Source organism: Myxocyprinus asiaticus, chromosome 15 (genome assembly GCF_019703515.2).
Source record: "Myxocyprinus asiaticus isolate MX2 ecotype Aquarium Trade chromosome 15, UBuf_Myxa_2, whole genome shotgun sequence".
Taxonomy (NCBI): domain Eukaryota; kingdom Metazoa; phylum Chordata; class Actinopteri; order Cypriniformes; family Catostomidae; genus Myxocyprinus; species Myxocyprinus asiaticus.
In genome coordinates, this window is record NC_059358.1 from 30,286,288 (window position 1) to 30,313,103 (window position 26,816).

The window sequence follows — 26,816 nt, forward strand, 5'->3', positions numbered from 1 at the left end:
AGGGAGGCTTCAATAAATAAATTTTTTGTTTTTTTAAAACCTTTCCCAGCATCCTCTGCAGAACTCGTGGCCACATGGAATATCAACAGGCTCCTCAAACATGGAGGCTGCACACATACAAATTCCGCACTGGAAGTAGAGAGCAAAACAACTTTACTAAGAGAAGGTTTGTTTTCCTCCAGCCAACCATCCATCCATCTGTACATAAAATATATTCTATACATATAAAAAACCAATATAAGAATCAAAATAACCAAAGTTTGATAAAATCTTGTTTGATTATCTTAAATCATCATATCAAACTGGACTATCCAATACATTTAGCAAATTAAGCATCATTATGCCTATTCGGTCAGTTATTATCAAGTTTGTTTCTGGTGTAGACTGAGGCTTTATTGTAAACCCCAAGTGGTAATAACGCACTGAGAAGCCCATTTTTTTTTACAACGTCTGTATTGTAACTGATTGTGCTCCAACATACTAAGGCGTCTCTGAACGCTCATAAACCAAGCTTACTAGATGCAAGCAAAATGGGGAAAGAGTTTCAAAAGTTTCATAACACACTGGAGGATGGTCCACTGTGAATTATGGACAACAGTGGGTGATTTGTTTGTTCTATATTTGGTAGATTTGTGTCACGACATACTTATATTTCAGATTTTCCACCCTTTTAGACCAATACATTTCTATGACTTTGCCATGAACTTTCCAGTTATTTGTGATTGCTGGATAAGGAGATTTTTTTAAATCATTTAAATTCCCTATTGGAACATTCAGACTGATTTGAGAACCTTTCTGACCGATTCGTTGAAATGGCCCAATTCACTCACAATCGGGCATCACTTTGGCCTGTGAGCAAGTTTTACTCAACACAAGGAAAATAGTACCTAACCTAAATTGAACCTAAAACCTTTGAACCACAAGGCTACACCACTCCAATTTAATACCTAAGTGTTTGAATTTTACGATATGATTGCACAGATTTAAATTCTTTAAATGAAAAAGTCTGCTGATGAAAGATGAAAAGTATTAATAATAGAGCCAAGTAATTGGACGGACGTGACACAATGCGAGGTTAGGACGTATGAACGGCAAGCTCTGTGCACTTTGCTAGTTTTAACACCATTACTGTCATAAACCGGTGAAATTCGATACACTCTGTTCCATAATTGTTCTAGGAAGACAAAATGTCAAAGAATTCAAAATCCTCAGGCTCTGGAGACAATAAAGACACTTACATGCTCAAGCTGACGCCCCTGACAAGGTCGCAGACCAGGGAGTCGATATGGCCGGTGAAGTGAAAGAGATTTGGCGAGAATTGTTGAATTTGTCTGCAATGCTGACGAAGGTCGTTGCTGACTTGGAGGATCTTACTGTAATAAGTCGATCGATCACTGTCATGGAGACGAAATTCACTGATGTGGTTAAGAGTGGGGGGATGTCGAGAAACGGATCGATTATCTGGAGTCATTGGAGAGGGAATTAGCTGCTAATCTGCTAGCGACCAAGGCAGATTTAGAGCGCGTCTGGGAGAAACTGGAGGATATGGAGAATCGTAGTCGGCGGAATAATGTCCGTATTGTTGGAATTCCTGAGGGAGCAGAGGGTCAGAATATGGTAGAATTCCTGGAGGGGCTCTTTCCGAGTCTGCTCAATATAACAGGCCATAAGCTGGAAATCGAGCGAGCTCACAGTGTTCCGGCTCGGCGATCGTCTGAGGGAGACAGGCCTCGAACAATTCTGGCCAAATTTCTGAGATCATCCAATAAAGATCTTGTGTTACGCGAGGAGTAAAGGAAGGCTTTCTTGAAAAAACCACAGCATTTTCTTGTTCCCAGACTTTGCGAATTCGACAAGAGAAAAACATGATCGATTCAAGGAATGCAAGAAACTCTTACATCAACGGAAGTTCGCGTTTGCACTGATGTTCCCGGCCAAATTGAGAATAGATGCTAAGGATGGCCGCAAAACATTCACATGCCCACAGCAAGCATTGTCCTTCATAAAGTCAATGAAGTAAGTTATTTTGTGGTACTCACGTTGCAGCAGAGTGGGCCTGACTCACTAAACATTCACTTGACTGTTCAAGGAACAGAGCACCATTTTTGTTTCTATTTGTTCTGGTTCCGCCTAGCGGCTGGAGTTTGTTTTGTGGAATAACACTCCTTCAGGACAGTTGTGTGGATGATCTGCACTTTCTTTGTGCTTATGCTTCCTATTGGCTGGAGTTTGTTTTGTGGAGTATTTCTTGTAAGACATTGGAGTGATTAGGTCATTTGTTGCACTCATGTAGCAGCCGAATAGGCCGGCTCACTGAACATTTGTTTCACTGTTCGAGGAAAATTAGTTTTTTTTTATTTGTATTTATTTATTTATTTATTTATTTTTGTGCTAGTTCCGCCTAGCGGCTGGAGTTTGTTTTGTGGAGGAACACACCTTCGGGACAGTTATGTGGATGAATCTACACGTTCTTTGTGTTCATCCCGCCTATTGGCTGGAGTTTGTTTTATAGACTATCTTTTGTTGTGTAATTCTGTCTCACAAAATTTGTATAGAAACACTGGACTTGAGCATTCCAATGGCAAAGTTTCCGTGGGGGCTCTTGTAGGCATACATGGACTGTTTGAGTTTAGAGGGATGGACGCCAGTTGGCACTGTTGTGCGTGGGGTTAATGCACACATTTTTCTTTTTTCTGTTTGTTTGGTTCTGGGGGAAGTTTGGGGTTTGTTTGTTGCTCTAATGTTAGAATGTGGTCTTTATAATTTTGTTTTCGACACACAATCTCTTTTTTCTTATATGTCAAAATGTCAAATATTAATATGAGTGGATTGTCTCTCTCCACGTGGAATGTAAATGGGTTGGGGCACCCCATAAAAAGAAGAAAGGTTATTTCTTTTCTTAATTGTAAGAAATATGATATAGTGTTTCTACAAGAAACACATCTTTCCCCGCAGGAAGCTAAAAAATTTGGGAAGATATGGGGTGGACAGGTTTTCTTTAGTGATGGCTCAAGTAAGAGCAGGGGAGTCATTACACTGATAAGTAAACATCTACAATTCAATTGTCTCAAACAGAGTAAAGATAAATTAGGAAGAGTCATTATTGTTTTAGCAGAAATTCAGGGGCAAAGTCTTATTTTGGCTAATATTTACACACCTAACGTTGATGATCAGGGCTTTTTTTATAGATCTTGAAGGGATGTTGCAAGTCACTGGCACCCCTCATGATATAATATTGGGAGGAGACTTTAATCTCTTTATGGACTTAGTCCTTGATCATAGTTAAGCAAAAGTGTGCAAGCCCCCTAGAGCAACATTGGCACTCCACAGGATGTGCAAAAATCTTGGTCATACAGATATTTGGAGACTTTTGAACCCATTTGGTAGAGACTATAAATTTTTTTCATCAGTCCATAAGATTTACTCTAGAACAGATCATTTTTTTTATTTTTTATATCTAAGTCCCCTCATTTCATCTGTTGTTGATTGTTCAATTGGAAACATTTTAGTCTCAGATCATGCCCTGGTGTGTTTAGAGGTGTTGCCACATACGGACAAAAAGAAATCAAATAGTTGGCGCTTTAATGTATCCCTTTTGCAAAATCCTGAATACCAAAAATGCTAAAGGCTGAAACCAATGTCTATATGGTGACCAACTGGTCTTCAGTATCCTCTGTAGGCATGGCTTGGTGGCACTTAAGGTGGTTCTTAGGGGCCGGATCATACAGTATGCCTCATTCACCAAAATCCAAAGCACAAGAACTTGTGGAATTGGAAGGGAATATTAAAAGTGTCGAAGCAGAGCTGGCCTCAGAGAACTGACCCAATTGAAATGCAGATATAATACTATTTTGTTGCGGAAGGTGGAGTTTTGGCTATTCAGGGCAAGACAGTCATACTTTGAGTCGGGGGACATAGCAGGGAAGCTATTGGCTAGATATATAAAACAGAGAGAGTCTTTTTCTACCATTCCCTCAGTGAATTCTGCTGGGTGTGAAATATTTACCTTGGCCATTGATATTAATAATGCTTTTAAAGTATTTTATCTTGATCTCTATAGTTCCACGTCTTCTACTGATGAAGATATTAGAAACTTTGTGGAACCATTAGAATTTCCTAAACTGACGACTGAGCAAAAAAATTATCTCGATTCGGAGATAAACTTGGAGGAGCTTGGCATGGTAATTAAAGCCTTGCCTACAGGCATGGCTCCAGGGCCAGATGGCTTTGCCACTGAATTTTTTAGATCTTATGCTACAGAACTGGATCCACTTTTGCTAGAAGTTTATAAGGAATCATTAAAGAATGGAAAGCTTCCGCCAACCATGACAAAATCCCAGATCAGTCTGATTCTTAAAAAGAACAAAGATCCAAATGAGTGTAAGAGATACTGTCCAATTTCCCTGATCCAGCTAAATGTTAAAATATTGTCAAAAATTTTGGCTAACCGATTATGACATCTCTTATACATATTGATCAGTTGGGGTTTATTCAGGGCCACAGCTCTTCTGATAACATTAGGCGTTTCATCAATATCATGTGGTCAGTGGCGAACGATCAGACCCTGGTCGCTGCCATCTCACTTGATGCCAAAAAGGCATTTGATATGGTAGAATGGTATTATCTTTTTAAGATTTTTGAAATATACGGATTCGGAAATACTTTTATTGGATGGATTAAGTTACTTTATAGACATCCAGTAGCAGCAGTACAAACAAATGGATTAATTTCAGATTATTTTACTTTGGATGGGGCACCCGGCAGGGTTGCCCTCTTTCCCCATTATTGTTCTGTCTTGCCCTGGAACCATTAGCAGCCATGATAAGAAAAGTGGATGATTTTCCAGGGGTGGTGGCGGGAGGTGTGGCGTATAAACTTTTGCTTTACGCAGATGATATTTTATTATTCGTCTCCGACCCTACTAGATTTATGCCTTGTCTCCACAGAATTATTAATTCCTTTTCTATATTCTCAGGATACAGAGTCAATTGGTCTAAATCTGAAGCTTTGGCTCTGACAGCATACTGCCCGGTAACTGCTTTTCAGCCAGGCGCCTTCCAGTGGCCCAAACAGGGCATTAAGTATTTGAGCATTTTTTTCCCAGCAAATCTGTGTGATTCAGTTAGAGTTAATTTTGACCCTATAATAAAAAGGTTTTTGAGCGATGTGGACAGGTGGGCTTCATTACATTTATCTATGATTGGGAAGGCTAATGTTATTAAAATTCATTGTATTTCAAAATTCAACTACCTGCTACAATCTCTCCCTGTAGTTGTCCCCCTCTCTTATTTCAAACAATTTGATAGCATAGCGATGTCCTTCATTTGGAAAGGTAAACGTCCCAGATTACATTTCAATAAGTTGCATAGGCCGATTGACAAAGGTGGGCTAGGCCTACCCAAGATTTTGTTTTATTATTATGCATTTGGTCTAAGATATTTGGCTCATTGGTCGCTTCCACCTGAGAGAGCCCCTCTCAGGAAGTTCTTGCCCCTATTTCGCCATTGCAAAGACTTTCTATCAAACTAATCGGAAAAGTTAAGTCATACCCCGTTATCTCGCATTTGCACTCGGTATGGACAAAATTGTCCAGAGTGTTTAATACGGACATTTATTTAAATGTTGCCTTGAGCATATGGCTGAACCCCAAATTATGTATTAATAAGTCCCCTTTCTGCTGGTCATGTGGAATGTGTGGGAGGTTAATACACTCGGTGACCTATAGGAGAGTGGAGTGTTGAGATAATTTGGTTCAACATTTTGGGATTTCCAGATCTCAGTTCTTTAGGTATTTACAGCTGCGCCACCTGCTCTGTACTATTTGTGGGAGTAGCATACAACCCCCTAAAAAGGCAGGTACTCTGGGAGTGGTCATTACTGCTTTTGGAAAAGGTCATGAGGCATCAGTGTATCACTCTCTGCTAATTCAGAGTCTGGGGGACGGAGCTTTAAATTCTGTCAAGAGATTATGGGAGAAAGATTTAAACTTGGTATTGGAGAAAGGAGTGTGGGCTAGGATTCAAAAAAATGTCAAGTCTGCACCCTAGAGATGCAAGGGTGCGCCTTATGCAATTCAAGATTTTACATCGATTCTATTAGACCCCCTCTAGATTGTATAGGCTTGGTCTTAAAGACACATCCACCTGCTGGCGATGCCAAACAGAAGATGGAGACACAACCCATGTTTTTTGGTAGTGTGTTAAGATCGAAGAATTTTGGTTGAAGGTTCAGAGTTTTATATGTGATGTACTGGAGATAAACACATAAAAAATTGGGTTCTAACCATGATCGGCAGGCAAATTGTTTTAAGGGGATGGAAGTTGGCTGTAGCACCCTCATTTCAAGAATGGTGCATGGAGATGGGGAGGGTGGCAGCTTTCGAGGAAGCGTCATGTAGAAGGCTGAGGAGTTGGGATTCATTTGATGGGAAATGGGGCAGCTATTTGGCGTTTTTGGAGAGCTCTAAGGGAGGGGCAGTGGAGAGAGAAGTTTAGTTTTAAATCTGTGTGATTATTATATTTTTAGTTTTTTTATGTTTTAGTTGTGTGTCTATAATCATTTGTTACCACAGGGATGTTGGTAAGGGTCAGGGTGGGGTTGGGGATTGGGAGGGGTAATAGTGGGGTTAAACGTTGATTCTGTATATATAGGTTTTGCTTTTCTTTGTTATCTATATAATCAATAAAAAAAATGTAAGAAAAAAACATAATAGAGCCAAATTTGGTTCCTCACCAGGGAGCGATCATCGTCAGCAGGGGTCAAGCTGATCTCATCTGGGGAGGTGATGGACGAGCGTGTTGTGCGAGGTGTACGGGGTGAGGGCAGCGTGTCCCAGGTGTTGTAGCCTCTAGGTGGGGGAGTGGGCATCTGAACACCCGAGCGTTGGCAGCAGTCTTCGGCGTTAGACATCCAAGCTTCCAAAAGTTTCTCCCTGTCCCAGTCTAAATATTGGAGGGACATGTGGGTCAGTGTACTTGGCAAGAACGAGTACACGAAGAGTTACATCAAATGAAAAACTGTTTCATTTGTTTTGAATTCCAAAACAAATCACAATCTTTCATTTTTTAGATCCCATGACGTACTCTGCTGCAAAGAAGCTGTTTCAAAAAAGGAAACATTTTCAGAAAAAAAGCTCCTCTCATTCTTCATTACTCGTGGGCAAATTCAGACATATCTGGGTGAAAAAAAAAACCAAACAGGTATTTATGAGAGTACTTGGGTATCATCATATTAAAGCTAAAGTATGTAATTTCTGCAAAACTAGCACCAATGAACGAAATTGCAAAGATAAACAGTGTTTTCAAAACAGATTTCCAAATACGCCCCTTGTCTGCTGTTGTTCGAACCATCAGATAGTCCCGACCCCAACTCACGCCACTGGTTGAGTAACGTTGTTTGGGCTGGTCTAAGCGGGTCACTCTAAACAAACACAGGAATTGTATAGTTCACAGACACAAACCGTTTGCAATTTTCAAGAAAATTAACCTCTGAATGACTTGCTTATAGTTGTCCCTGCATATTAACCTGTGATAAAAGGAAGTATTTTAACACTGAAAAAGTTACACTTCAGCTTTAAACCTGGCAGTCATCTCAAACAGTTGGTATACTCCCACATGGGAGGACCAAAAATCATTAAAGCAGGTTAAGTATGCCACAAGCAATAATGAGTAACTATTATGAAGAACAATTCCTTAAAGCAGGAGCTCCAGTTTTCTACAAACAGAAGAAAGCTTCCCCCATTCTAAACTATTTAATGGTGTGTTGATATATAAAAAGCTTATACTTTGATATCTTTGAATGACCTTATCGGTCACTGGTGTAAATGTGAGAAAAGATAAGAAATGTCACTTCAGGAAATCTCCAAGCAGATTGCAGACACAGAGCGATAGATAACACAGTCAATATTCCATGATCTCACAGAAATTGAATTAATAGGAAGCTATTAAGCCAATCAACTGACCAGGCAAACAAACATACTTTTTTCCCCCAATACAATTTTGTTGAACCTCAAAATACATTACACTCAGGGGTTGCTTTAACCGAAAGTTATCTGTCATTTACCAGTTTTTTAAAACATTGACAGACAATTAGGGCCCAAGCACTGAAAGTGCAGAGGCCCTATTGTTCTTCTCTAGGATAATTATTTTTAGGGCCCAAGCACTGAATGTGCGGAGACCCTATTGTTCTTCTAAGGATTATTTATTATAAAAAAAAAAAAAAACCTTTTCAGTACTTTTGGGGTCCTTAACATGCATGAAAACTCTTGAAATTTTGCACACACATCAGAGTCATCAGCCATTATGGCAGGGCAAAGTTGCAGGGGGGGGCTCTTTAGTGCCCCCTTGAAAATGGGCATGTAAGTGGGGCTCTGTAGCACCCCCATTTTCACCTACAGTCACCAAAATTGGTACATATATTGTTCTCATCAAGCCAAACAACTTTCATACTCACAAACATTAGCTCCGCCCAACAGGAAGTCAGACATTTTGAATTTTCTGAAAATTGCAGGCTCTGAACTTTTAAATACTCCAAGGGGATTCATGTGACTGGCACCAAATTTGTGCAACATCATGCCAAGACATTGTAGATGCTAAATTGCAAACAGAATTTTGATATTTTGAACGGTGTCGCCATAGCAAAGCAATACATTTATGGCAAAAAATGGAAAACAGGAAGTGCCTTATATCTTCTGTGTGCATTGTTATTTTGATAAAAATTCAGCCGTATATTTGGCAATAGAGGCTGATCACATTGATGTGGCTATTATGGGTCACGGTCATAGTGCCACCAACTGGCAGCAGGAAGTATGGCTTTTTTAACAGACTTTGAAATAGCCCTCTTGTGTTTATATGAATTGCTTCAAAATTCTTTAGAATAATGCCAAGACACTGCTGATGTAAAATTGCAAAAGGAATATTTGATATCTTAAATACTGTTGCCATGGCAACACATTAGTTGTTATTATTCCTTTCTTCCTATATTTGGGTGTTTTTGAGGCACTTGGCATGCTTAAAAAGAGTCGTTGGCCATTAGGTCTGGGCAAAAGTTCACTCATGGGCATGCGGGGGGGGGGGGGGGGGGGGGGGGCTCTGTAGTACCCCCTTTAAAATGGGTGTGCAAGACGGCCTCTGTAGCACCCTCATTTTCACATACAGTCACCAAAATTGGTAAAAATATAGTTCTCATCAAGCCAGACAACTTTCATAATTATAGTCATAAGGTTGGCCAAACAGGAAGTTGGCCATTTTTGATTTTTTACATTTTGCAGTCTCTGAACTTTTAAATACTCCTCCTATGTGATTCATGAGACTGTCACTACATTTAGAAAACATTATGCCAAGACACTGAAGATGCTAAATTGTGAACAGATTTTGATATATTGAGCGGTGTTGCCATGGCGAGGCATTCAATTAATGGTGAAAAATGAGAAACAGGAATTGAGATGTATGTTTAGTCTTGCGGGCTAATCACATGGATTTGACTATTTTGGGTCAAGGTCATAGCGCCACCACCTGGCAGCAGGAAGTACACTACAACAGACTTTAAAATAGTCCTCTTATATTTACTCAAATTGCTTCAAAATTGTTTAGAATAATGTCAAATACCAAACGCATGTGTCCACCTTGCATTGTTTTCTGAAAGCCACCAGGTGGAAATGGACTAGTTGTGCTTGGGCCCGTCACTGCTGCTTGCAGCTATATTTCCAAATGCTGTCCATCATTTTGACAGACAAAAAGAAAACCATGTAAACCTAGTGCATAAGTTCTGACTTCACTCTCTCTCACTCGCCCGCTGTGTTTCCTGTTTATTGCCTGGAATAAAAGATGCGTTTCGGACGATCCGATCACAAGTGGACAGGCACCATCACAATTTACACCAGGTAATATGAATCTCCTATGTCGTTACCAAAGCAACCCATGCATATTGGTTGGTTATGTCTGAATGTGCAAATCTGCCTGAAAAGATCTGATTTGAGAAAAAATCCGATTTGCCTGCAGTCTGAACATAGCCTTCAACTCCAGAGCTTTCAAACATACCTGTGTCTTCATTATTGCCTGCAAGTATCATAAGACTGTTGTGAGTTATCTGTTCATCGTGTCTGTACCCTGTCTGGATATTACTCACCTGCTGTTTGCCACTCTGCTCAACTGGATTTACTCTCAATGTTTACATCACTGTTTCAACCATCTGTTCAATAAACCCTGCTACTGAGTTCATATCTCTGCCTCCGTGACACCTTTAACTTTTAAACCCTCACGCTTTTATTTTGACATTCTGAACTCTCTAGGAAGTCCTGTATGTGTCTGTTTGTAGGAAAGTTCACAGTATTTTAATTCACTTCTTATTCAAATTATGGTAAAAATGCACTTCCGGTGCCTTTCTAAATGCATATAAGTGAACCAAACTATTGAGCATCTATATCTGAGGTGTTGTTCATGAGTAGTGCTCAAATATTGCGCACCGCTGTGAAGGCTAAAAATAGGTGCACGTGTGTGTAAACAGAGCAATGCCATTCACTGATGCGCTGGAGCTGCACGTGCAGTTTATATATTTACTTATAAAACACAGCCTTTTATGATTCACAGAGCTATCGCATGTCTTCAAGTGGCTTTGAATAAAATGCACGAGTCATATGAAATACTTTGTGTTTTAATGGTTCTTTATGTCATTTTTCTGAGCTTGACAATAACAAACATAACTAACACACAGTATTGGATTTGGATCGGGCTCGTAGGACCGATACCCGATCCATTTAAAAACATCAGTATCGGAGCTGCTACCGATCCAGGTTTCGGATCGGTGCATCCCTATATCAGACACAGTGAAGAAGATCCGTGAATTGTGCATGTATGTATACGCTTGTTAAAATGTTCTGATCAAATGGTTATTTCCTTTTAAGCCGTACATAACCGGCAAAGTTCAAAAATATTGTTTTGAGAAAATTACAGAACAATTCATTAATTATTCATACCGACCAATCTGTGAATCAGTTTGACCAATTCATTGAAAAGAAACGACTCAAAAGAACAACTGGCACACAAACTGGATAGCACTATGGTGTAGAAAAATTTAGATTCACTATAAAAATTTCCATGATTTTACTTGGCTATTAAGATTTCATTAATTGATTTTTCCAGCCCATGAAACCTCAATTGTACAATTCCATATTTCCCGATTTCCAGGTTGTCCTTTACCGGGGGACCCTGTGTTTAATATCATAGTTTGGGAAGTCAGAAGTGTGAATTTGGGTTTAAAATTAAAAGAAGGCGAGACCTCATATTTGAGCCTTGGCTGGTGGTCTCCAGAGAGGCCATGGCAATAATAGCAGCAAGCATGAATCAGAGCTCTGCCCTTTTCTCCCATGGGCTCCAGTCATCTGGAACAAGGCCTGCTAGACTGACTGCTCACATAATTGGAGATTATTAAAGAAAGCACTGATCCAATTTTGAGTCTTGTGCCAGAGAGCCTTTAACAATTTAGCAGCTCTTAACAAGGGTGCTCTTGTAAAAATAAGGGAAGGAAACATCCTGGTGGCTTTCTGATAAACAGAACAAGAACCTTTCTCACCCTTTTTAAGGCTGTAAATCTGTAGCAACTTTGGCAGCAGTGGAGTCATTCAGGTTCCTGGGCACTACCATCTCACAGGACCTGAAGTGGGAGACCCACATTTACTCCATTGTGAAAAAGGCCCAGCAGAGGTTGTACTTCCTTCGCCAGTTGAGGAAGTTCAACCTGCCACAGGCGCTGCTGATACAGTTCTACTCAGCGGTCACTGAGTCTGTCCTCTGCACATCAATAACTGTCTGGTTTGGTTCAGCTATGAAATCAGACATCAGAAGACTGCTGAGAGGATTATTGGTTGCCCCCTGCAAACAACCCCCCACCCCCTTCAAGATCTATACACTTCCAGAGTGAGGAAAAAGGCTGGAAAAATCACTTTGGACCCCACTCACCCTGCCCACTACCTTTTTGAACTGTTGCCTTCAGGCCGACGCTTTAGAGCTCTAAGCACCAGAACCGTCAGGCACAGGAACAGTTTTTTCCCCCAGGCTATCCATCTCATTAACAGTTAAAACTGCCACTTTGAGCAATAATTAATGTGCAATACACAGCTTAGTCTTTTTATATTATCCAACACATCCTACCTCTTCTGCCATTACATTCCCTTGCACTGTACATAACCAATTTGTATTTAGATTTGTACTACGTATGTGTGTGTGTATGTATGTATGTATATGTATGTATACATATTCATATATGTGTATAGTATGTGTATGTATGTGTGTGTGTATGTATATATGTGTATAGTATGTGTATGTATGTGTGTGTGTATGTATATATGTATGTATATATATATATATATATATATATATATATATATATATATATATATATATATATATATTGTCTGTTGTGAATTCTATATATACTTTTTTCTTTTCAATATTTATCTATTTTTTATTCAATTTTAATTATTTTTTAAAAGTCTTATTGCTGTTTTTGTATTGTTGTGTACTGGAAGCTCCTGTCACCAAGACAAATTCCTTGTATGTGTAAGCATACTTGGCAATAAAGCTCATTCTGATTCTGTTTACTACAGTTGCTTTATATGCACTTGAATCCATACTTTGCATGAATTCAGATTCAAATACAGACTGAGCCTAATGGGTAGGTAGTTTGTGCCCGCAAAATTCCTCAAAAAGCTCTACAGAATATCTGCAGGAACTGAACGGCTATCCCTTACAAAGTGAAAATTATAATTAATATAGAAAACCTTTTAAGAACTGGTATGGGGAGAATTCAGAGTGAAATACCGTAAAACAGTTTGCTTCAGCCTCTGTTCTCTTTCAAGCATACGTTTCGGTGTCTCATTATGGGATATGCCCCTTCCGCGTATTCCTAGAAGCCCTATTACATTACACCAGCCCCTACTGGCTGGCAGAAATGACGCTTGTGTCAGGAGGAGGCTCCACTTCCCAATACAAAATGGGTGACACAGTATCACCACGTCATTCAAAAACCTCTTCTCGCTTCACTTCAGAAGCCTGGATCTCCGTTCAGGTCATCAACCGCCCTCCACACTGGTTGTTGATTGATCATTCTGAAACTGAGTTTTTCTTGTCCATTTACAGGCCACCACACCATTTTTTTTATTTATTCCTACATTCTGCACACCAGCTCATATAGGAATTTCTTAGCACTCCAGCTAAAGGGCTGCAGTGATGCAGAGTACCTTGGCTAGCGTGGGGGGCTCTTCGTGACTTTGCTCTTATGGAAATAAGATCTCATGCAAAGACACACACCAGGACTGCTCTGCATGTCTTGGGTTGAAACATGCCCAAGCGGCAATCGATAACCTCAGATCATGTGAGCACTGTGCGCACTTCACCATGAAGAGCCTTCGGCACAGGCTAGCATGCCAAGCTAGTCTATGGGGCCAGGATCCCCCTCGTGTCAGCTAGCCCTGCTTTGGCTGTCACCCCACAGGTATCCATTCTTGTAGAGCTGCCCACCACAGCAGCATTGTCCTGGGGTGAACAGCTCGATGCATGTGTTCCTTTGCCCTCCATGCTCAGTACAGATGAGGAAGAGGAGGCGTTGGATTACGAGGACGAGTGGCAGTTGGATTTTCTCCTCTCTGAGGAGGAGGACTATTTTGAGGACTCCCTTTTCCTTCCCCCGTGCAACCGACACAACCCTCAGCTGCAGCGGGAATCACGGAAGAGGCGGGCGGGGCACCATCCTCTCCACTTCTCAGCATTGATCTGCAGGACATGTGCAAACGTGCGGCAGAAAGACTAAATATTCCGTGGCTGACTGTGGTAGTGGAGGCTGCAAAGACTCTCTATGAGGGCAAAAGGCTGTCGAGAGCAAAACAGGCGGTGAGACAGCTTCTTCCTATATTCCCAGAGCTGCTGGAGGAGGTTGCGGTCACCTGGAAGAATAAACCCTTTACCAGCAAAATGCCCATTCAAGGGGGATCCGCGCTCGACGTGGAAGAAATGGAGGAGGAGGTTCTTCTCTGCGTGCCTCCCATGGAGCTGTTAGTAGAAGCGCATCTACACCCCAGACTCACGGCGGCTGCGAATATGACATTGCCATCCAAAGCTGACCGGTTCCAGTCAAACATGACGGAACGCACTTACAAAGCGGTCGCTCTCTTCATTAGGGCTTTGAACGTGATCTCTATGTTAACCACATACCAAGCGGAGCTGCAAGATGAGGCATCTGCCATGCCAGACCAGGCACAATGGGACTCTCTCTCCATCTGCAGAGATGTGCTGTTCAGGCTGCGGGTAAATCCATGGCCACAATGGTTATACAGGAGAGAGCACAATGGCTGAATTTGGCTAATCTTTCTGACAGGGAGAAAGAGGCTATTTTAGATGCACCAGTGGTTTCAGAGGGGATATTTGGTTCGGCTTTGACATGGATGTAGAAGAGGTGTGAGGAAATGAAGAGGGATGATGAAGCTTTGCAGCTCTGTCTACCCAGGAAGACACAGACTACGCCCCCTCCACCACCTCGGCAAACCTTCGCTCAAGTGACAGCTCGTCCATCTCCTAGCTCCCGCATTTGGAGGCGGCAGAGACCACATGTGAATGCAGTGGGTCAGAGTGGAGTTCCAGAGCAAAAGAATGCTTGGCCCAGGAAGAACTATCCACCTGCTCCAGCTTAGATGGAGCAGACAACTCCTCATCCCAATCAGGGAGTGAGGATGAAGGAGAAGGCACCCTGATGGTTCTTTCCAGTGGGAAGGGAGCCCACAGCCCCCAGTATGCTGGCTCCCACCCCTCAGTTATTCAGCGTTCAGGAGGGAACGAGTTCAGGAGTTCCCAATTGTTCTATGTGGCAAATAGAGCCTGGCCGGGCAAGGGGATGCAGAGCAGAGAAGAGGACAAGAGATGGTGCAGTGGTACACACCCACCCACTAGTCACAAGCACTTTACACTCTCAAAATTCAATAAAGTTTTCACTGTACCCCCCAAAAATGTTGCAAAAAAAAATGCCCCAAAAAATTTTGAAAAATACATTAACAGAAAATATTATAATGCCACCTCAGGGAGTCACCACTCCCTTAGAGGTGGTGAGCCACTTAAACTCTGTCCGAGCGCTAAGTGTTCACACATGCGCAGCGTAGAGCTCAGGCTCGTTCACGACTCAGCCACGAAATGGCAACAGAGCGCTGCACATAAGCAATTGGCGAGCATGTACAAAGTCCCACTGGGTATTGAGGACAATACAGTTCAGGTACAGACTGCAATTTACTGCTCGCCCCCCGCAATTCAGAGGGATAATTCACTCTCGGGTTCGGGGGACATCAGTTCATGTCCTTCAAGAGGAATTATCCTCCTTGTTAAACAAGAAAGCAATAAGAGTGGTTCCGCACGAGCAAAGCCAGAGCGGCTTTTGTTCGAGGTATTTCCTCATTCCAACTCGGGCTCTCCATCCAATATTAGATCTGCGAGCACTTAAGTATTTAAGAAAGTACAAATTCAGAATTCTCACTCATTCAACACTCCTGAAATTGGTGCATCCAGGCGATTGGTTCACGTCCATCGATCTGAAGGACACATATTTTCACATAAACATATACCCACCCCACAGGAAATTCCTGAGGTTTGCAATTCAGGGGGTGATGTACGAATATTTAGTTCTACCTTTCGGCCTGTCTCTCAGCCCGAGGGTCTTTGTCAAATGTGTGGAAGTGGCTCTGACCCCGCTCAGAGAGAGAGGCATTCGTCTTGTTACATACATAGATGACTGGCTCTTGACAGCTCAGTCGGAGCACATAACGAGAGAGCACACTGCAATGCTTATAGCTCATCTTCAAAAATTGGGTTTGAGATTAAACACAGAGAAGAGTGTATTAATCCCCACACAGTCAATTACATATCTGGGGCTATCACTGGACTCGGTGACATTCAGAGCACGACTGTCAGAGGAGAGAGTAATAAAGTTTACTCAATGTCTGGCCAAGTTTCGAAGGGGAAACAATGTTTCCTTTCGAACATGCCTCAGACTTTTGGGGTTAATGGCCTCAGCTCTGATAGTTATTCCACTAGGCCGATTATTCATGAGAGAGTTTCAATGCTGGGTAGCCTCTTTGAGATTGGACCTGTTACGTCACTCTCGGAGGAGAGTGAGGTTTACATCGGCGTCAGTGCTGGCTTTGCACCATTGGAAACACCCATCCTTTTTGATTCAAGGAGTCCCCATGGGTGCTGTTCAGGCCAGAAAAGTCATAACTATGGACGCTTCACTGTCCGGTTTGGGGGGCACTCACGAGGGCAGGATAATAAATGATAAAGAGATGGGGTCATCATTTGACCAATCACCATATAAATTATCTGGAACTGCTGCCTGTTTTCTTAACCCTGAAGCATTTTCTTCCCTTATTAGAAGGGCATCATGTTCATGTGAGAACAGAAAACACTACAGCGGTTGCGTATATAAATTGACAGGGAGGTCTAAGATCAATCCCTCTGCACACATTGGCACGCAAACTAATTCTGTGGAGCAATGCCCACTTCTTATCCCTGAGAGCGATGCACATACAGGGTATTATGAATCGGGGTGCGGATTTGCTGTTGAGGGGCAATCCTCTTTATGGGGAGTGGAGACTGAACAGAGAAGTGGTCGAGCAGATTTGGAGCCGGTTCGGCAGGGCAACAGTGGATCTGTTCGCGTCTCAAGAGAATGCTCAGTGCCCTCTGTTCTTTTCTCTGAAGGATCAGAACGCATCGTTGGGAATAGATGCGCTGGCACACGAATGGCCTCGTATTCACCTTTGTGTGTTCCCACTGAAAGTGTTGATATCTCCAACCCTGTCCAGAGTGAGAGGGAGGGGATTGAGAAAGATATTAATAGCTCTGCGCTGGCCGGGGAAATATTGGCTGGTGGAGATCATACATATGCTATACGAACAGCCGTGGCCTCTTCCATTGCGGAACTATATAGAATGTTAGAACATCATCTACTAGATCTTTGTACGGGTTTAAATGGGGCGTGTTTGAGCGTTGGTGCACAGATAAACATGAGATTCCCTATCAGTGCTCAGTTGCTGTTATACTGTCATTTCTACAAGATTTGATAGATAAGGGGAAAGCCTTCTCAAAAGTGTTTCTGGCTGCTATATCAGCATGTCACATAGGCTTTGATGGAAATACAGTAGGGCAGCATCCTTTAGTGTGCTGCTTTATGAAGGACTCTCCCAGTTTCTAAACCGCTTTGTCCCTCATGACATTTAGCAATGGTGCTTGATGCTATTTCAGGGCCTCTATTTGAGCCTTTGGACAAAGTTGATTTTAAGATATTGTCATTCAAGACGGCATTACTGTTAGCACTGGCTTCAGCTAAACGAGTCAGTGAGATACATGCACTTTCTGTACATTCTGCATGTATGCAATTTATGCCAGGGGATGCAGGGGTTTTATTATGACTAAATCCTGCATTCATGCCAAAAGTTATTCAATCTATTGTTCCTCTCGAACTTAGGGCTTTTTGTCCACCACCCTTTGCTTCGTTAGAGCAGCAAAGGTTGAATGCTTTATGCCCAGTGCATGCTCTGCGCATTTACACAGAGAAAACTGGAGAATTCAGGGAGAGTGATCAGCTGTTTGTTTTCTGGGCGAAACCGCGCAAGGGAAAACCGATCACCAAACAGCGCTTATTGCACTGGATAGTGGAGGCCATTTCTTTGGCATATTCCAGTAAGGGTCTTAATACCCCAACTGGGTTGTGTGCGCATTCTACAAGGGGAATGTCTACATCGTGGGCTCTCTTTAAAGGGGTTATGATACAAGATATTTGAAGCTGGTCTTCACCTCACACATTTGCAAGGTTTTATAAATTAGATGTTACAGCACAGACTTTAGCACATGCTGTACTGAGCATTGGCTCTTGAGTCCGCCAGGACTCTCCAGTTCTGGATAATTATATGGTTGGCAGAGGGATTCGAAACAGGTTGTCTGACAATAGTTGGGATATCCCATAGTGAGACACCGAAATGTATGCTTGAAAGAGAACTATAGGTTACTTGCGTACCCCGGTTTTCTGACAGCATTAAGTGAGGTGACACACCAGATCACCCTCCTTGCTGTGTGAAGCAAGGAAGACATGTGCTTGTTTTGAATGACGTGATGATGTTGTGTCGCCCCTTTTGTATTGGGAAGTGGAAACCTCCTCTTGACACAAGCGTCAATTCTGCCAGCCAACAGGGAATGGCATAATGTAATAGGGCTTCTAGGAATATGCGGAAGGGGCGTATCCCATAGTGAGACACCTCACTTAATGCTATCAGAGAACCAAGGTTACGCAAATCACGTAATTACAGATTTTTAAGGGAGGCTGAGGCACAGATTTATTTAGGGGCTGCTCACACAGGACATTATTTGACCGCTGCATTGCATCTCACTGTTTTTCAGCATCTCACAAGCACAAGCAATGCATTTTTAGGACAACATCGCTGCATCCGAATATCCATACTTCCCTACTATATATAGTATGTCAAAAACAGTATGCCAATGTGTTAGTATGTCCAAATCCTCAGTATTCATGAATCAGTAAGCGAGAAATACCTGGATGACCTACTATTTCCAGCGAAATTCTGAAGTGCAGATCGGCTGGACACTTTACAATCCCATAATCCCTCGGGAGCTAAGGAGACGCCACGTTCAAAATGCTGGATTTAAAAGAATGTCGGTAAACCGCGAGTCGGACGGCTCTTCAACTTTATACATAACTAAGAAAGTTGTTCCTTGTGCTTAAATATTGCTTGTTTTACAAAACCAGAGCAGATTATTTCAGCGGTTGTTGTTATGTAATTTATCATTTTATATCATCGGTCAATACCCACATCCCCAGATGAAGTATGTCCGAAATCCGTTCATACTTCTTGCTTGTATACCTAAAGAACATACTGTTTTACTGGCCGAGAAGTGTGTCCTTCATCAAATACAGTGCATACTGTGACAGTACACGGTTTCAGATGCAAGGCATGTCAAGTTAAAAGTTAACGTCTGAAAGCTTGTCTCGAGACCCCTACGTTGTATTCCATCTAGCTGTTTTTTAATTTAAAAAAAAAACATATCCTATGTGACCAGATTTTACTCCACAATCAGTACGGAAAACATTTTTGCAACACAAAAGTATGCAAATTGCATTTGGGCCTACTGGCTGGGTAATGGGGTGACACCTGTCAAGAAAATGTCCTAGTCCTATTTTAATCCAAAATGTAAAGAAACAAATAAGAAATTATATTTTGTATAAAGAAAATAAAGCCTATTTTAGGGCCATTAAGATTTGTTACATTGTGATATTTTTTCATGACCACACATTTTACCCCCAATTCTCATTATCTAAATGCAAAAAAAACATGGATATTATAATTTTCTCATTTCGCAACATGATAAAATGCTATACTATTAAACTGTAAAGTATTTATACATCATAGTAGTACTCCCTTGGTATTGCCTTTCATTTTCACTCATTTTAATTTAAAGAATCATTGTACAACAGCATCTTTTACTTTTTTACAGTATATAAAGTATATAATACAGAATAAGAATCATCACTGAAATAAATGGAATTGTAAAAGTAAAATGCCGGACGTGTTACAGTAATAAGGAATTGAGGGGTAAAATGAGCTTAAGTGTCCTGAAAATAATGTCACAATGCACAAAATCTTTTCTGTGAGAAACAGAATATTTAAGTAATTTTTTACTCTTAAATCTCCACTTTCACTTTCCCTTTTAGATGTGAGAGTGAAACTAAACAGGCACCACATGTGACTTTCAGATGTAAAAGTGAAAGTGAAGATTTAGAGTAAAAAAGGGCTTACATTTTTATCTGTTTCACACCCACAGCTATTATATCACTTCTGAAGATATGGATTTAAACACTGGAGACGTATGGATTACTTTTGCGTTTTCTTTATGTGATTTTTGGAGCTACAAAGGTTTGATCACCATGCACTTGCATTGTATGGACCTACAGAGCTGAAATATTCTTCAAAAAATCTTTGTTTGTGTTCTGCAGAAGAAAGAAAGTCATACACATCTGGAATGGCATGAGGGTGAGTAAATGATGGGAGAGTTTTCATTTTTGGATGAATCCCTTTAATTGTCCTAAATATAGGCTTCGTTTTCTTTACGAATAATTTCATATTATTTTGTGTTGACTTGGGATTAACCCATTGACCAGGACATATTTGACAAGTTTTGTGAGAATCACCCAATGGCAGTCATGAGCGTGACACAAGAGTACCGTGAGCACGAAGAAGAGCCTCTGCGGTGAAGAGAGGAGCTTGCAGCATGTCTGCCGTCTCCACTATCAACATGTCCTTCAGTCTCCTGAGGTCCTGCACTTGCAAACCTTCATAAAACTGAAACACACATAGAGCCTTGTATCATATGCACAAAACATTTATATTTTTACTGGTCTAAAAAAATTCAGGATGAAATCTGTAGCATCTGGACACCAGGCCCTGAGGTCAATTCCCTGATGTTGCAAGAAATTCCACAGTTTGTTTGGAGAGCTCACCTCCCTGCGGTCTAAGGCAGCATACTCTGCCTCGATATCCTCAGCATGGGGGTCGGTGGAGAAGACCATCTGAGACTCCAGACTGAGCGCAAGCTCATTGTGGTGCTGCCTCTCGGAACAGTCACATGGGGTCTCCTTGTTTTCATTCTCAGCAAATAGGTCTGCACCACGCTTCACCAAAAACTGCAGAAGCATTCAGACAAGAGTACGAAGTTGTTAATATACACAAAAAGATCAATAAACTAAATAATGGAAACACTTCCTTTTCATGAATAGGCAGCATTATCTTGATGTGGGATGGAAACTATAAAGGATGAAAACCATGAAGAATTTTGTGCTAACATCACTGACGGTTCAGTCACTGATTTTGTGTGGTGTAGTTCAGGTTTTAAAGTTTCAAAACTATAAAATAAAACAGGTTTATCAACAAAAGGAAGGGACATTACAGGATATTTTACCCCAAAATTTAAATTCTCTCATCATTTACTCACCCTCATGCCATCCCATATGTGAATGACTTTCTTTCTTCTGCAGAATCCAAACAAAGATTTTTAGAAGAATATTTCAGCTCTGTAGGACCTCATAATGCAAAAAGCACATAGAGGCAGTATAAAAGTAATTCATAAGACTCCAGTGGTTAAATCCATGTCTTCAGAAGCAATATGATTGGTATGGGTGAGAAACAGATAAATATTTAAGTCTTTTTTTCTCCAATAAATTATCCTCCCTGCCCAGTAGGTGGCGATATGCATGAAGAATGTGAATCACCAAAAACAAAAGAAGAATATGAATGTGAATGTGGAGATTTACAGTAAAAAAAAAAAAAAAAAGGACTAAATATTGATCTGTTTCTCACTTTCACCTATCATATCGCTTCTGAAGATATGGATTTAACCACTGGAGTCATAAGGATTACTTTTATGCTGCCTTTATGTGCTTTTGGAGCTTCAAAATTTTGGTCACATTCACATGAACTGTGAGGACCAACAGAGCTGAAATATTCATCTAAAAACCTTTGTGTTCAGCAGAAGAAAGAAAGTCATACACATCTGGGATGGCATGAGGGAGAGTAAATGATGAGACAATTTTCATTTTTGAGTGAACTCTTCCTTTAAAGCGCATGCTTCCAATCAAACTCTACATTATTTTGTCACAAATCCATCTTTCACTTGATAGAAGCTAGCCAAATTAGGCAAATCCCAACACGGGCAGTTTGAGTAACCTGCCATCATCCTCGAAAACCATGAACAAGTAAAATCCATGAAATGTAGTTCATGGTAATATTAGCATATTTTTATACTTGATTTTAAAAAGCATTTTGTTTACTTTTGTACGATAAACAATTTTAGTACTGTATTGGGTTGCCACTTGATGTCCAATGTAACTTCTGAGTCCTGAAGCAAAACCAGTTGAGAACCAATTTTGTCCATTTTTTTCTGACAAAAAACCACATCTATAATGAAATAAGCACATAAGCCTGTACCTCCACACATGTCTTCATCCCTGAGGCAGCAGCATAGTGCAGTGGGGTGTTCTTCTTGTTATCAGTGGCACTAACGTCTGCGCTCTCATATTCACCACGATCCAGTTTGGCACCGGTCCATTTTAGGATCATCTGGAGGCACTCGGCCCGTCTGCGCTCATCTTCATAGCGCCAGGCCAGACGCGGCTGCAGTGCCCCTTCTGATAGCAGTATGTGTGGCCCCATGCACAAAACGTGCAGTGCTGTCTCATTATGCACATTTCGTTTGTTGGGGTTCCCATCTTTGCTGAAGAGGAAGGACCTGCACAAGAGAAAAGCATTAAATGCTCAACTTTACAAATATACAGGGAAAAGGTAAAAAATAAGAAATTTAAATAATTACATTTAAATAAGTAAATAAATACATATTTACTATGATCTTAGCAGTTTTTAAGTATATCCATAAGTAATACAAATTAGAGATAAACAGAGACTGAATATCACTGAAGAAACCAAGTTTTACCTGAGTATACGTGTCATGGCATGTCTGGCAGCATAATGGAGCGGGGTGTTGTGTTGGTAAGGTTCCCCATATGAGGTGTTGGGGTCTAGAGACTCTTTGAACTGAGGGTTTCCCTCATAGAGCTGATAGGCAAGAACCTCATCTCCACTGATCAGTGCCTTGCGGAACTTGGTGGCTGAGTTCCCCATCTCTCGATTCCCAGCACTCCCAACTGATCAGACCTCTTCAGCCTGTGGGTTCGCGGATAACCAACATGGTGGACTTCCTAGGAACATCAATAAAGCAAAGAATGTGTCCACTGTGTAGAAAACTTCATTAGATAAGAGTTAGGTCATGCTTGTGTATTACTGTCAACATCGGAGAAATGTACATCCACCACAGTGCAAAGTATTATGCAAAACACCATCTAAAGCAAGAGAAATCCTACTTGAAGTTCTCTTAAAGGAATAGCTTGAAATGATCATTATTTGCTCACCATCACATTGTTCCAAAATTGTATACTGTAATGAGAATTTGAGAATTTTAATACTGAGAATTTTTCATGCAACTCTTTTCCATACAACGATAGGACTGGGTAAAAATACAGATTTTCTGATGCATCACAATCTTCATTTGAACAACCTCAATATTGAATCATAAATCCCAAGACCGATCTTTTACTCTGTGCTAGTGATGTTTTGTTCATGAACGAATCTTTTAAGTGAACGAATCGTTCTCACTCTCCACACACCGATTCATATTTCTCAATCACTGACGTGTGAGCTCTGGTTTGATGGCTTTTCATGCCTGTAAAGACTAATTATAGCATGAGCCAACCCGCATTGGAGAGCAGGCTGTGAAATAGCATGTCGTTCCTTCAGTTCGGCATGTGAGTCAATCACTTTAAACAAGGAAAGGGGTGATATGCACTAAGAAAGGTTTATATGTACACAACCAGTCAAAAATTTTGAAACACTTACTCATTCTTTATTATATATATATATATATATATATATATTGTTTTTTTTTTTTTTTTTTTTTCACATTTTAGAATAATAGTAATGTCATTAAAACTATGGAATAACATAAATGGAACTATGGGAATTTTGTTGTGACTAAACAAAATCCAAAATAAATCAAAACTGTGTTATATTTTAGCATCTTCAAAGTAGTCACCCTTTGCCGAGAATTTGCAGACATGTACTCTTGACATTTTCTCAACCAACTTCTTGAGGTATCACCCTGGGATGCTTTTTAAACAGTATTGAAGGAGTTCCCGTCTATGTTGGGCACTTATTGGCTGCTTTTCTTTATTATTTGGTCCAAGTCATCAATTTCAAAAACTTAAATAAAATTTTTAGTTTTATAATGAAATAAATTAATATGGTTGCACAATTATATTTTTGTCTACAAAACTAATTTCAAACATTTAAGCATACGCCTTCAGATTAAAAGATTTTTAAGATCATGAGAAACATTTCAGTCAAGTGTTTCAAAACTTATGACTGGTAGTGTATACACAAAACATGATCCCCAATTTATGAATGTGTAAACATGTAAAAATGACCATACAGTTAAAAGGAAATGATTATCATATGGAAATGTTGTGCTTTGGTTCACAGTGTAAGATATTTAGGCTTTTCTTTAACTTTTATTATGTCTCTATAAAAGTTAAGCCCAGCATTTGACAAAATATAGGAAAAATAAGACCTGCCATCTCGTTCAACAAGAAAAGGGGCCGGATGAATTATGAATAAAAGTGAGTAATGACCACACATTACAATGACATATAGACATTATTAAAAGTCAAGTAATTTTTATTTGTATAACACCTTTCACAACACACATCGTTTCAAAGCAGCTTTACAGAAAATCATGCATTAACAGAAAATGAAACCGTAATATCTATAAAGTCTTAGAGTCATCATTGTGTAGTTTGATTAAATACAATTATGAAGTGTGTATAAAAATTAAATAATAGTTGTATTTAGAAACCCAGTGAGCAAGCTGAAAGTGACTGTGGCAAGGAACACAAAACTCCATAAGATGTTGGTTAATGGAGAAAAATAACCTTGGGAGAAACCAGGCTCACTGTGGGGGCCAGTTCCCCTCTGGCTAACAGCATGAATATAATGCCAATATTACTTATTTATGTGCAGTGCAAGTCATGGTTTAAAATTATTAAACTAAGTAAGTGTTAAAGGCCAGTGTTTAAACAAAGATTTTGTAAGAACTGTAAGATTAATGACTAATGTCTTTGAAGTTCATCCTGGATTAAGTGCAGAAGTTCATATAGATGCATTGTCCTTTGTTAGTTGGCTGATGAAGGCTTTTGTTGGCAATTTATTGATCGTCTATGTATTCCATTTTAAGAGTATAGTCCATCATTAGACCAAGGTGATGCAGGCCGAGATCAGTGAGGTGCTTTGCAGTTCAACCGGCTGGTAATTTAGGTGAGGTCTATCCTAAGTCCAAGGTTCAGGCAATGGCATATGATGTATCCCATGTCTTATGGTTGGAGTTGGCATCAGTTCATCCTCTGAAGTCAAAAACACTGAAGTAATGTCTGGCTAGCACCGGCTGCATTTTGTCGTCATCACTCAGAGACACGTAGCAGTGGAGTCTGATACCAAGCAGGAATGGAGCTGGATCCGGCTGGTTCTGGTGACCTCAGGATAGGAGTGGAAACAAATAGAATAATATTAGCGTAGATGCCATTAAATGTTTAGATCATTAAAAATTGATCATGATCTATGTTTCAGATTCCGGCAGACCTAACTAAAGCAGCCTAATTGTGTGGTGAAGAATAAAATAGGTGTATGCCTGGCTAAATAGATGAGGTTTTAGTCTAGACTTAAACTCAGTGAGTGTGCAATCCCGAACAGTGTTAGGGAGACTATTCCATAGTATAGAAGCCAAATAGGAAAAGGATCCACCTCCTTTTGTGGATTTTGATAATCTAGGAACTATTAACAGGCCAGAGTTTTGCGATCATAATGAATGTGATGGAATATAGAATGGTAGAAGGTCACTTAAGTACTGTGGAGATAACTACATACAAAGCTTTGAATGGTCTAACAGAATTTTTTAATACGAAATTTATTATAAATGTAACGACGATAAAATGAGGCGAAATTATATTTTAGCTGCTTATTTTTAGAGGTTTTTGGTCCAATAATTAGTACCTCTGTTTTGTCGGAATTGAGTTGAAGGAAATTTCTGGCCATCCAATCTTTAATCTCACTGATACTCTCTGTTAATTTGGAGAATTGTGAAATTTCATCATGTTTCGAAGTAATATAAAGTTGGGTATCGTCGGCATAACAATGGAAACTTATTCCATGATTCCTCTCCCAGGGGAAGCATATATAAGGAGAAAAGCAGAGGCCCTAAAACTGATCCCTGTGAAACTCCATACTTTTGTTTGATTTGACGATTCATCCTTTACACAGATAAAGTGGTAGCGATCTGCTAAACAGGACCTAAACCATGCTAATGCAAGTAAATGATGTGCGAAGGACTGAAGTTGCACGTGAGGAAAATTATGAGACACTGTTTTCTGAGGTACTGTGACAGATGATTACATAATTCCAATTTTATTTCTGATTATTTGAATTTTTTCAGTAAAGAAATTCATTACTATTGTGCTGCGATGGAATATCTGGTTCAGTTGAGGCTTTATTCCTAACCAATTTTGCCACAGTACTGAATAAACACCCAGGATTGTTGTGGTTATTTTCAATGAGTTTGCTAAAATATGCTGACCTGGCAGCTTTTAGTGCCTGTCTGTAGCTACAGACACTATCCTTCCATGCACTGCGAAATACCTCTAATTTTGTATTCTTCCACTTGCGCTCCATTTTTCGAGCTGCTCTCTTGAGAGCGTGAGTGTGATTACTGTACCATGGTATGACACTATCACGACTGCTAGAGAAGACTATATTTATATTTTCTGTTATTTCATCTAGTTCTTCTAGACTTTGGGGTTTACTGAGTGTATGAGATAGATCTGGAAGATTATTAGTGAAGCTATCTTTAGTGGTCAAAAGAATAGTTCTATCTGAACGATAGCATGGTGTAGATTAAGTAACATTAGCCTATCGCAGCATATAAGAGACGAGGTAATGATCTTAGATGTCATCGCTCTATGGTAGACTTTCTATAGTATCAACATCAACTCCATATGACAGAATTAAATCTAGCATATGATTATGGGGATGAGTTGGTCCCGTCACATTTTGTCTGACTCCAAGCGAGTTGAGAATATCGATAAATTCTAATCCCAATGTGTCATTTTCATTATCTATG

General features: G+C 40.3%; 1 protein-coding gene across 2 annotated transcripts in view; it reads right to left on the minus strand.

Annotated features, from left to right (window-relative positions):
• The window catches only part of LOC127453429 (ankyrin repeat and IBR domain-containing protein 1-like), a 58,808-nt gene that overhangs the window by 22,434 nt on the left and 9,558 nt on the right, over positions 1–26,816 (minus strand). For both annotated transcript variants that reach the window (XM_051719754.1, XM_051719755.1), the window contains 6 exons: positions 22,530–22,794; positions 22,028–22,328; positions 20,545–20,727; positions 20,269–20,386; positions 6,733–6,941; positions 41–129 (listed from right to left, as the gene is read on the minus strand). In XM_051719754.1, the coding sequence (XP_051575714.1) occupies positions 41–129; positions 6,733–6,941; positions 20,269–20,386; positions 20,545–20,727; positions 22,028–22,328; positions 22,530–22,717 (1,088 nt within the window). In that variant the 5' untranslated portion in view covers positions 22,718–22,794. The remainder of the gene's footprint in view (positions 1–40; positions 130–6,732; positions 6,942–20,268; positions 20,387–20,544; positions 20,728–22,027; positions 22,329–22,529; positions 22,795–26,816) is intronic.